General features: G+C 50.8%; 1 protein-coding gene across 2 annotated transcripts; it reads left to right on the top strand.

The window, feature by feature from the left end:
• Positions 1–1,819: 1,819 nt before the first annotated feature.
• BLCAP (BLCAP apoptosis inducing factor) lies at positions 1,820–10,325 on the top strand. Of its 2 annotated transcripts, none has more exons than XM_056353872.1 (2): positions 1,820–2,064; positions 8,656–10,325. In XM_056353872.1, the coding sequence occupies exon 2, from the start codon at positions 8,744–8,746 to the stop codon at positions 9,005–9,007; it is 264 nt and encodes an 87-aa protein (XP_056209847.1). In that variant the 5' UTR covers positions 1,820–2,064; positions 8,656–8,743; the 3' UTR covers positions 9,008–10,325. The 2 variants fall into 2 exon arrangements, with proteins under 2 accessions (XP_056209847.1, XP_056209848.1); XM_056353873.1 differs by lacking the exon at positions 1,820–2,064 and adding an exon at positions 2,402–3,394.
• Positions 10,326–12,195: the final 1,870 nt, after the last annotated feature.

The raw sequence follows: 12,195 nt of genomic DNA, 5'->3' as shown, positions 1-12,195 counted from the left end.
TGAAGTAGGGGAGCTTGAGATGGGACAATCCTGGGAGCTCACACTGCTTCCAGCCACAGGACTGCTACTACAGCTCTGCTAGCCAGGGTTCCAGTGCAAAACGGAATTTCTTTCTAGAAAGCTAGAACTACAACCAAACAAAACCCAAGCGAGCATGCAGCTCCCACAATAGCACAGAGGCAGGGGCTTGCAGCCAGGAGTCTCAGGCATGAGGGTCCACGTTGCAGTTGGCAAAAGGATTTGGAGAGCTCAAGTTGTTTCAGGTTGGGTCCGGTATAAATCCCACAGACTGCAACCATCAGCATGTGCCAGAGCAGCTCAGAGCAGCCGAGGTCCCCCCAGCCCGGCTCCCTGGGTGAAGCATGCATGCTCTGTGTGTTAGGTGGGATCTGGCAAAGCCCCCCTGAGCACCGAGGCCAGCATCCATGGATGCTGCTGGCACCGCGAGCCAAACCAATCAAAAATAGCGCAAAAACCACAGCACTGCTGCAAACTCAGCTGTCACTCCTGCAGGAAAAAAGGTCTCTGTGCTGAGGACGATGAGGGCAGCCTGTGCCGGGGCCAGCCGGGAGCGACCACCGGCAAAGGGTGCCAGAGCTGGCATCAGCCAAAGGCTTTGGGGGCCATTCCCATGCAATACCATAAATCAGGAATTTAAACAGCCCATAAAGAGGCCAGCCCAGGGTAATAGCAGAGCAGGGGGGAAACTGTCCCTGGCCAGATTCACACCTGACAGGCCATGGAGGGAGCGGGTCTTATCACACCCATCAAACGCATGGGCCAGCCAAGTGGAAAACCCTGCGGGAAATGTGGGTGGCCCTGCAATCACAGCTAGGTGGCTTTTAAACAGCTGGGAAAAAGTGTTTGGGGTGTTTGTCCTGGAATGTTTCTCTCCCTTTGCTCCATGGCCCTTTTGGGAACGCAGCCGGAGCTGGGCATGGCTGAGCTGTGCTCGGTAACATGCTGCTGGGTGTCCTCAGCAAGAGGGGCTGGAGCTGGAGCGCTCGTGGCAGCCCAGGCTTTGCTGCCAGCCCCCTGGCACTCGGCTGGAGGGCTGCCAGCAACCTGGGGTTCAGGGAAGCATCGAAGGGGAGAAGCCGCAGAGCAGTGTCTGCTCTACCAATCTCTGAGACATTGCGCCAGGAAGGGTGCAGGTGCCCACGCACCTGCAGCATCAAAAACTGGGGCCAACTGGGGCTGGATGGGGCCAAGTCAACAACAAAAGCACATTGCCATGCATGACAAGGAAGCAGCATGTAAGCAAGCCTAAAAATAGTATGCAGTGCAGTGCAAGAAAGCATGGACTTGGCATGCCACACAGTGCCAGCTCTGCGAGCACACGAACAGCATGCAATGGTGTGCAAGGACACATGCCAACTGCATGCAAAGCAAAGCCTGCAAACAGCATACAACCACATGTAAGCAAGCATACAAAACACAGCCTGCCCTCCACGGAATCATGAAAGTTGCTTGCGAAAACGCAGTGCCCTTCGCTGTACAAGCGAGCAGGCAAACAGCATGCAAAGAGCATGCGAAAATCTGAGTGAACGGCGCGCCATAAGCACGGTGCGAGCATGCACAGCACAAACCCCGCCATGTGCATGCAAACCCCGCGCAAGGCAGGCCGGCGAGGAGCGTGCCACGGGGTGCAAAGAAGCGTACAAACGGTACTTTACGTAAAAAAAATAATTATATATATATATACCTATATATATATATGTAAATACGTCTGCATTTTGAAGAAGCAAGGGACCGCTCACGCTCCACCACGCGAGGCCGCGTGCGCCGCGCTGCCCCCCGCCCCCCGCGCATGCGCAGTGCCCGTCGCGCCGGGCTGCCCTCGGCGCTGCCTGCCGGAGCGGCGCCCCCACCCCCGGCCGCCGCCGGAGCTGCTGCGCGGCGGGGCCGGGCCGGGCCCCGGGACAGGCGGGCGGGGCCCCGGTGGGACGGCGGCGCCCTGCCGGGGCGGGCGGGGGACGTCCCCCGGGCGGCGCGGCCTCTCCCTTCCCTCCTCAGGGTGCGGCGCGGGCCCGGCACGGCGGCGTGAGGCGGCGGCACCGCGCCGTGAGTACGGGGGGCAGCGGGCGGGGCGGGGGGGTGCCCGGGGCGGGGGGTGCCGCCGGGGCCCAGCCTGCCCCCGGGCCGGCGGCGGGGGGAGAGGAGCCCGCTGGAAGCGGCCCGGCTGCCAGCGCAGGCCTGCCGCGGGGGGCCGTGGCCGCTGGGGCCCGGCGGGGCCCGGCGCGGGGGCGGCGGGGCAGCCGCTGCTGCGGAGATGCGGTTTCAGGCTCCCGAGGGCAGCCGAGGGTCTTGGCGACCCGACGTGGCATTTCAGGACGGCACTGCATGCCCCCCCCCCCCCCCCCCCCCCGCCCCGTACCTCTGGCCTCAGCAGGACCATCCCGTAGCTCGCTGTGGCACCTTCCCACAGCGGAGGCAGGCCCGTGTCCCCCCAGGGCAAGGCGACCCTGCGACATCCTTTTGTCTGGCAGAGCGCACGGCCCTCCGCAGCGCTGCTCTGCCCGGCCGGGCACCCTCCCTGCAACCCCGCGGATGCTTCGGGCTGGTGACGACAAAGCAAATTTGCAAGCTGTTCTGTTGTATAAACGCTGCTGATTCCATCCCAAACACAGAAGTTCAAGAGAAGATTTAAAAACGAAGCTGTTGAACGCAGCCCGCAGCTCTCTGAACTCTACTATGCTTCATTACCCCGTACTGAAACATTACAGTGATCTTGTAAATGCTGTCGTAGCAGAGTAACTTTTGCCTTTCCAAGCTATGCATCATAACTACCTAGAACATGTTGCCAGTACTGCGTTTTTGCCTCTCTTTACTGGAGACACAGAAAACTGGCCTTTATCAGGCTGTATTCAGACTTCTGAAGCCTGTTGAAGGCACAAAAAGTAGAAAAGAGATCCAGATTAAAACTAAAAATAACTTGTGTTTTTCTGGGGCCTTGGAATGGACCTGGAATTCATGATATTCAGCAGCTAAACAAAGGCAGAGGGCAGGAGTGAGGATCACGGAGAATTAACAGGTTAGCGCAAATGAAAGTGGCAGTACTTCAGATGACAGCTGTCAATGTTGACATCTCTTATAACCACAGAGCTGGCTGACTTACGGTTCTGCTGTGATTTACTGTGCAGAGAAACAGGGATCACACTGCTGCCTTCCCACTCGCAGGCTTTGCTCACCCTGGTGCTGAGTGTGCTTCGGTCCAAAGGGAGTGGACTCTGGACTACCTGTGGAGACTGGCTAATCAATCTTCCAAACAGTAATGAAGCTCGGAGAGCAGCAGTGGAGTGGCTCAACAGAGAGCTTCTGCTCTTCATGAAATGGGTTGCCGTGGCATGTCTCTAGCTTGAGAAATCTGAACACTTCATAACCCCGAGGCTTGGTTAGTCAAGGATTTGCTGCTATTTTGGAAACTTTGCAATTGTGTTGCACCATTTCTTAGTCTACATCAAGTGTTCAAGGCATGAACTTATCAAAGGCTGGGATAAGGCCTTTGCCAAAAATTGAAGACTCACTTTTTCCAGCTGAGTCATAGCAGCATATAAGGCTTTAAAAACTTGAAAAAATAGCAGCAAGGCCAGAAAAAATCCTGAAGAAGTTAAATACCTGATACTGCAAATGGGTCATAAAAGTTTGAACAGTTACGGTTCTTGGCATTTTGGGGAGAGAGGGTTGGCATCTAGAAAACTGGTTTCCTGTTGCTTTTTTTTAACTGAACTCCTCAAACTCATTACTTGTTGTCTCTTTCACCCTTTCCCCTGCCCCCCAGCAATGCTTTGGATATTGTGTATTGTTTAGCAGCTGTTTTGGGTGCTACCTGGTATTTGAGAGTTGGTTTTGAACACAAGCTGGCAGCATGAAGGACTGCCTACACACATCAGTTCAAGTTACCTTGCTGCGACAGGGTTTTTGATTTAAACAATTTTAAGCAAACTGTGCTACAGGTGAGCCTTGTAGGTAAGAAGCTCAGTGCAAGTCCCTCTTAAGTTTATATAACTGGAGTGATTTTTATTTAGACAATGCAGCTTTTCATTCCCAGGCAGAAACTCTGGCTTCTGGGAAAGGGGAAGATTGGTGCCACCACCACCCTGCCCTCAATAAAAATGTTGCTTGGTCTTTTATTGCAGACCTTTCAGCTGCCAGCCTGGGTGACTATTTCTGTAGCATCAGCTGGGGAAGTTCCTTGCAGACAGTGCTGTTTTAATAGCTGCTTTAGTAAGGTCTGAACAAGCTTACCTTTTAAGTGCTTAGTGAAAGCCGGCTGATTATTCTCCCCTGTCAGGGTAAATGGACTGTTAAGGAATTAAGACATTCTTGAGAAAGGTACAGACTTGGTGTTGGCATACTGATGTATAAAATCTATGGTACAGGAGCACCTCTTGGCCTCTTAATTGCTGAATTAGCTTGTAGAATGCTAAGGAACAGCTTGCTAGCTCCTCAGATGGATTTATTCTAAAGTGTGACTGATCCATTGCAAAGTACTATAGACTTGTGCTGTGCTACTCGCTTTTGACTTGTAACTCAAGTTTTGTTTCTGGCTGGGAAAGGCGTGCAGCTACCCTCGCACTGGAATTTGAAAATCCTCCCCACAAACATGTGCCAGTAGGAGCTGGTTTGGAATGGTCTTGGGAGGGAAGATGACAGAAAGAAGGGATGCGAGCATGATTGTAAGCTGGTTAATAAGCATGTGGAAAAGTATTTTGTGTTTGCTTACTGGTGAGGTGTGCAGGGAACCTCCCCAGGCTGTTCCTCTCCCTGCAGGAGGCTCTGGCAGCACATGGAGATCAGTGGAGCCACCGAGGGCTGACTGTGGGCAGAGCAGCAGGAGCATCACCTGCTCTCTGCTGCTGAGGAATCTGAAACAAGTTCAAGTGGCTCTCAGAGCCGTGGAGGAGCGAGAGGAGGCACTGGCGGTGCGATGAAAAGGAGCCATCTGCTAAACAAGAGTGGGTGCCAGGTCAGATGACTTGAGCAGGAGCACGAGAGCAGTCTTGAGGAGAGGAGGACACCAGGCTGGCTAAGGAGGGATGAGTCAGGCAGGGGAGAACAAGAGCAACTGGTTGAGGAAAAGCAGGATGTGGTTGTGAAACAGAGAGGTGGTAGAATTACTGTTGGGTGACAGGTTATTATTTGCTCTGGGAGATGGTAATCTTTAGCTTGGATCATCAGGAGGGGACAAAGACAACAAGGTAGGAATTTTTCATTTGCAAGTTTCATCTTGTTTGAGAATCTAGGCAAAACTGAATATTGGTATGCCTTTGAGATGGGACTGCCCATCCTGGGCACCAAGGAGAGTTACAGTTCCCAACTCACTAAAGAGCTGGTGGTAGCAGGAGATGTTGTTTCTCTTTGGTCAGTAGCATGGAAAGAGAACTTTGTCTCATTGCCAGCTGTATAAAGGAATCTCTGGTGAAGAGCTAGGACAGTGTGTAACTAGTAGCACTAGTGGAAAGTCCCTTGAGGAAGACAGAGCTGCAGAAGTCTCTAGTAAGTAGAGGTACCTTTGTAGGATCAGCTGTGGGATACAGCAAAGGGTCTTGAGCCTTTAACTGGTGGATTGCAAAGGGGTGCAAGAAGATTGAAGCAAACTGACTAGAGATACAAGACTAACTGTTCTAATGACTGCATTTGTTAGAAGTCCAAGAGGTTTGCAGATTGAAGGGCACTGACAGTGAAACTTCGTTAGTAAAAATAACTGCTGTTAAGTCATTCTTTATTCTGCGGAGTAGTTGCATTGATTGCTACAAGCCACTGGCTCTTGCAGGAAATAACAGTGATTTACAAGTGGGTAACTTGTTCTAAGATGAATTTATTTTTGTAGGAAGTGTTTAGGCAACACTTACATGCTTAGAATCAACTTGCTCTTTAGAGCATTATCGCTTAAGTCTTTGCTGTGGTGAGGAGGCCAGACAATGGAGTGGAATGCAGCTGTGTCACATAGTATGATTATACTGGAACTGTAGTCAGTTGTAAAGTTCAGAGGCTAAAGGTTCAATAGCAACACGTGGCCATATGAAAGCTGAGAGATTTATGACATTAGTCCTGGAAGATTTTAGAGCTTTGTTCCAGCCTTGTGCTCTTCTAACAGACACACTGTCTTAGGTTGGCTTTTATCCATTTTTTTATTATAGAGACAGAAAGCCCAAAGCAATTGCCTGTAGGCACCTTAAACTAAAGCTTCAAGAACGGGCCACACATGTCCAGTTACAGAAGTCCAGCTGATGTGACTTCAGGGCTGGATCTCGTGAAAGTATGATGTGATATTTATGCAGTGATTTGTACTGCTCAATGTTTGGAGCACTTCAGAAAGAAAGACTGTAAGAAACTTCAAGGAAGGAACATTTCAGGAGGATTAAGGCAGTTGCAGAGCATTGATTTGGTACAGCTTTGTTGTATTCAGTGCAGTCTGAACTAAAAAGTTGGGTGGTGGGGTTTAATTACCTTTCTGATCAAGTATTTGTTGTTAAACCTTTTCCCTCCGTTCTTCCCCTTGGAAAAAAGTTACCTAATGCTTCTGCAGTACTTTTACTCCAGAAACATCTACGTGGTTCACAAAGGCTAGCAGACATCATGTTTTTTTATGAAATAAATAATCCTTATTGCCAGTTTATAGATGGGGGAATAGGCTTGGGACTAGACTTGCCCTTAAAGGTACAACTGACCCGCATAAAACAGGACTAATGTTGGGAGTTTTATTCCTTTGACTTTAATTTATCCATACTGCAATGTAAAATAACTTCTTCCTTACTCTTCGGTTGCCTAACTGCAGCTTAGTTTTACTAACTGAACCCCAGCTGCCCTCTCTCTGCTGGAGAACACTTTCTTGCAGGAGTGACAGCACAATATACTTTCCCCAAAATACTCTTTTCTGTTTGCCCTGGTGGAGATTTTGGCCTGCATTCTCTCTTGCTAACATTAAATTAGATCCTGCTGCTAAGAACATGCAAAGTGGATGGCAGCGTGCTTCCCGTTCCTGACAACGGAGCAGGGTGGTACCTGCGAGCTTGCAGAGCTGTAAGACAAGTCTGACCTTAGTGTTTTTTTGGAAGAGAACTGCGCGTGGTTTTCTCTTGGCTTTTCTGTGCAATCCCTCATTCTCTCTCCATTCTCCAGGAAATCCCTTCTCCTGCCAACAGGAGCCAGTGGAATGTGCTGTTTGTTTACCTTCTCACTCCTTCATCCTACTAACCTTCCCACCCCCCATTTGTAATCCCTAGCAGGCTGGGCCCAGGCCTTCTTCCTTCTGACAGAGCACTGCTCAGTTGAGTATTTTCAGATAAAAGGATTGCTGCGAGAAGCTGTACTGACCAGGGTCTGCTTAGTGGGGGTGAGGCTGTGGCACTCTGCAAGGCTGGAGCTGTCCTCCTGCCTGTCTTTCTGTGCCCTGGCTGGCAGCTGCTTCGTTCAGTGTTGCTGCATATCATCATGATGTCCTGCAGGATGGCAGGGAACCGCGCGCTTCCCAAACTCTTCCCTTTTCCAGCACTCCCCTGCATGGTTTTGCCTTTTTGGGGCAGCGAGCTAGGAGTACTCTCCTCTGATGGTTTCCCTGTTGCATGAACTGAAGGAAAACTTGCAGTTATTCCCTCCCAGCAATACTGGTGTCTTCTAGCCTGACCTGCTACCCCAGTCCCAGACTGCTGAACTCTACTCAGCTGTCCCCATCCAACAGTTCTGGCTCTGTAAAAACACCTGTAAGGCATTTATTACTTTTAAAGCCATCTGAAGTTCTTGAAGATGTTTGTACTGCTTAGAACTTAAAAAACCCTACATGCTTAGTGTAGTTGATGTGGTTGCTAAAAGTAGAAGCATGTTTTCTGGACATGTAGTGTGCTGCCATTGCTGCTTAGAGCCCTTAAAGCTCACTATTTTCCACAGGGTTTTATAATAATCCAAATGAGGAAATCCTGTGTTTACAGCACTTAGGAAAATTGCCGTTTTGAGACTGTCCCCTCTCTGATCTATTCACATACTTTGTCTTCTCCGACTTTAGCTGATTGGCAAGGATTATAAATCCCTTAAGCAGGGACTGTCCTCCCCTTTGTTTTGCAGCCTGGACACTGTCAGGGCTTTCCTGGGTAGCTACATGTACAGCTTGAATGTCATGCTGTCCTGGTAGAAGACTTTATAATGGATCTGTGTCCAGGGAGGAAGCAGTCTGCGTGCTTAACGCTTCCTAGACATTTTTTACATTAATGCTTCCTTAACCCTTCCTTGTAGCGCCTAGCAGTTTACCCCTCAGTTGCATTCCTCTATATCATCACTGAAGTTTATGGACGGTTTGGATAGATGGGTGTGTGGGGAGGGCTGTGGCAGCTTGTTTTCCTTTCCATTTCCCCCTCTCCATTTCTGTTCCTGAACTATGCTGAGGAAAAGGGTCTCATAGGTCCTAGCCTGGGTAAAAGGCTGAGGTGGGGAGTGCACAAGTGATACGCTTCTACACTAGCAGTAGATAATTGTGTCTTCAGCTGAGAAGCAGAGAAAGCAGGAAACTTTCCACCAGCAGTGAGACACGCCAGGATTTAGTACTGGGAGTTCAAGCATCAGCATATGATTCTTGGGAGCAAATGAAGCTGTATAAGAAGGATGTTGATTTTTTTGCTGTGTTTCTCTGATGGTCTCACTTTTTACCCCTCCCTACAGAACAGCCTGCCTGCCAGAGGAGTTGCTGGACACTGTTTTGGAGCACATCTGGTTGCTGCTGCCGCAAGGCCCCAGCCAGCCAGCCACAATGTACTGCCTGCAGTGGTTGTTACCTGTCCTGCTCATACCCAAGCCCCTCAACCCAGCATTGTGGTTCAGTCACTCGATGTTCATGGGCTTCTACCTGCTCAGTTTCCTCTTGGAACGGAAACCTTGCACGATTTGTGCCTTGGTCTTCCTGGCAGCTCTATTCCTCATCTGCTACAGCTGCTGGGGGAACTGCTTCTTGTATCACTGCACAGGATCCCAGCTGCCAGAATCGGCTCATGATCCCAGCATAGTGGGCACCTAGAAAAAGATAATCTTCCAGTCGGCTGAGGGCTCTTGTTTTGCTTTTAAAAAGGGGGTAGGGCTAGGGAGGAGGGAGGGGGTGTTAGGCATGTGACTGGAGTAAAAACAGCCTGTTTCCTGTAACTATGTGTGGATTGGAGTGGCAAATTCCTCCCACTCTGCCTGTGAAACTCGACTTGTTTACTGTGTGAACTCTGGCAGCGCCACCTGCTTTTTTAGAAGCAGAATTTTTTTTTTTTTTCCTTCCTGTATCACCAGGATCAGACACCAGCCCTCCTAACTGAGAACTGGTGGAGGCCCGAGCTGCTGGCCTCTGCCCAGCTGTTGCACGGTGGTGGAGTTGTGTGTCACTCACTTGTCTGCATTAGGCCATGGTGGTCTAACTCAGGGCTCTCAGCCCACTGATCCTGCTCGAGTAGCTACAAGATTCTCTCCGTCTTTCTCTTTGCGGGGAGCCAGCCTTCCTGCCTTGCTGATCAAGGGCAAGCTCAACAGCTCACAGATGCACTTGGCCAAAAGCTGCTGGAGCCAGAGGCAGTTGAGTCATCTCCTCCTGCTCAGCCTGCCAAAGAGATGCGCGCACTGCCGAAGTGCTTTCTGAACTACTTATGCTCCGAGATCATAGCCTGAAAGCCTCAGTTATGCTGCTGCTTTTATAAAGCCTCACAGGTTGTGGAGACTGTCTCTTCCCCTCCTCCTAGATTTCCAGGGTTTACCGAGGACTGTTGGGTATGCTGTGAGATGTGGGGTGTTGAAAGCCACTGTGAACCTCACCCTATAAAACTGATGCTAGCCCAAAAGGCCAGGCGTGGGCAGGAGAGGATCCGGAGGTGGAGGCATGGCTTGAAGCATTAAATGCTTCAGCCATTTTCAGTGATAGCATTTTCAGGCCAGGGGTGACAGAAGGTGCTGGTGCTACTGACTGGAAGGGAAGAGGCTGGAGGAGTGCCCGGTGCCTCCACCTGCCCTGGCAGTAGGATGTCAAGAAACCTGGGGGGTGGTGGGTTAGTCCCACAGCCACAGCTGTGCAGAGCTCCACCCTGCGTGCATCACTCTACAGCCGTGGCTCCTGGGGCGTCCAGCCTGGGACAGAGGTTTGAGAAGCCTTAGAGGTTAACACAAAATACTGTCTCTGAACTTTAAAGGTTTCCCTCCCCTTTGCCATCTCTTTGTCTTTACTTCAGTCTCATAGGGGAGAGCAGCAGAAGTGGCTGTTGCTGTCCTGAGGAAGTTCAAGCTATGAGGTTGTGAAACTTCCAGAGTATTGTTTGTTCATTGCACAGCTGTTCAAAATGTTTAATAAAGCTTTATAAACTTTGGTCTATGGCCTCCTGCCCAGCATGATGCATTGACTGCTCATTGCAGATGCCTTAGCCCAGCGATCATGTGTCTCTGTATTGTTCTGTTCCCAGCACAGTAACCCCGGAAAGTCTCCAGCAAGAGACAGAGCCTGTTCGCCCCATAGCTCCCAGTACTGACTCTTCTTAACGGTTCAACCTGACCGTGGGCAGACTGAGAACCATACTGGTGATTCCTAACCAGGCTCATCTTGCAACCAGAAGTGACCTCCTGCGTTACGTGTATCTCTGCAGTTTCGTGACAGATTCCCCCTTTCCTTCCTGCTTATGAAACTAAACCACAGAGCTGTGCCCTGAAAGCTGCTAATCCCCAGTGCTGGCAGGGTGTTATCTGATGGGCACCTACGCAGTGTAAGCCCGTCCCACGACACCGTGTCTTCCTGACCTGTCCTGCTGTGGGCAGAGACCAGGCTGCCAGAGCCATGCAGGGGAGATGTCCCCAGCTCCGGCCATGACCCCACGTAGTACTGGGGGGGAAGAAGGGGGCACATGCTGCAGCCGGACACAGGACTATCGGACACTGCAGCACCCAGGAAGCATCTGGGAGGGTTAAAGGGCTGGGAGCTGTGCTGCCAGAGCTGAAACGGGCTTCCTCTACCCTTGCGCCACTGAAGCCCGAGTCCAAGTTGGAGAGGGTTCAGGGCGTATTAGTGTTTACATGTTTAAGAAAAGTGTTTGCCACGTCACTAAGAATAGATGTGACAGCTCTGTCACCTGTCATGCCTGGGGAAATCCCAGTAGCTGTCATATCAGCTACAGCACAGATAGAAAGGAGAGGGAAGGGCATCCCATTTGCAAGCTATAGCGAGACTTGTCTGCACGCTGAGCAACTTTTAAATTTAATTGAAGCTAACACAGTCACTTCTTTCAATTGCTAACTAGCCAAGTTGCACTTTATAGCAATTTAAATAAATCCTAGCCACCAAGCCAGACAGTCCTTTGGATAAGAGCAAGCCCTGGCTTTGTTCATGGGGTTCACGACAAACGCAGCTGCAGGCTTTCCCTTCTGCGAGAAAAAAGCACTTCAAAAGAGGAAGGGTGCCAGTGTAGCAACAGGAGAGGTCTCGGCAGGCTGATGGGTAAGAAACCTCCTTTTTGCAGCCCTCCCACCCCAAATGCAGATAAAGAGCACTCTTTGATATGCACACAGCCCGCACCAGTGCACAGTCTTACCCTCTTCAGGGCACTGAGATACCGTCTTCATTTTAAAGATGGAAAATTGAAGCAACTTCATCATGGTCAGACAGAAAGCCTCAGGCAGAGTGAGGAACCCAACCAGGTCTCACATCCCACGCTAATGCCCTGCTTGTCCTTCTCTATAAAGAGGCCACGAAAAACCAGCCTGCAACTGCAGAACAGGTCGAACCCGATGGCTTTTGAAAAGCATCACCCCAGCTTCCCTGCCTGCGCACCGCAAATTGGACTGAGCCCGTACAGACGCAGCACCTGTGCTCTCGGGTAGGCGTTTGCTGGCATCATGGCAGAAAGCTCCGAGGAGATGTTTTGCCTGGTCTCATGGAGCTTCTCTGCCAGAAAGGCAGTGCGGTGGCTCTGTCCCCTGGTATCTGGGAGGCACCAAGGGGTCTCTGCATGGGGACCGCACTGGTGGGCAGTCAATCCCTGGCGGTTAAGCTACACAAGTGACTTAAAGCAGTGGGGTTTAAAACATAACCACTGTGTTGTGCCAGGTCCTGCTGAGCCTGGACACTGCCCGCAAGGGCTTTGGCACAGAGCAAGTCTCACCACCTTGCTGTGTTATAAAGTGTCCATCTGCCTGGTGCTCCCTAGATATGAGGAGCAGGAGCCTTGAGCTGTCCCCCTTTTTTTTTTT

The sequence above is a fragment of the Falco biarmicus genome, chromosome 10, assembly GCF_023638135.1.
Source record: "Falco biarmicus isolate bFalBia1 chromosome 10, bFalBia1.pri, whole genome shotgun sequence".
Lineage (NCBI taxonomy): Eukaryota > Metazoa > Chordata > Aves > Falconiformes > Falconidae > Falco > Falco biarmicus.
Note: the sequence above shows the minus strand (reverse complement) of the source record. Positions and strands in the feature narration are given on the sequence as shown.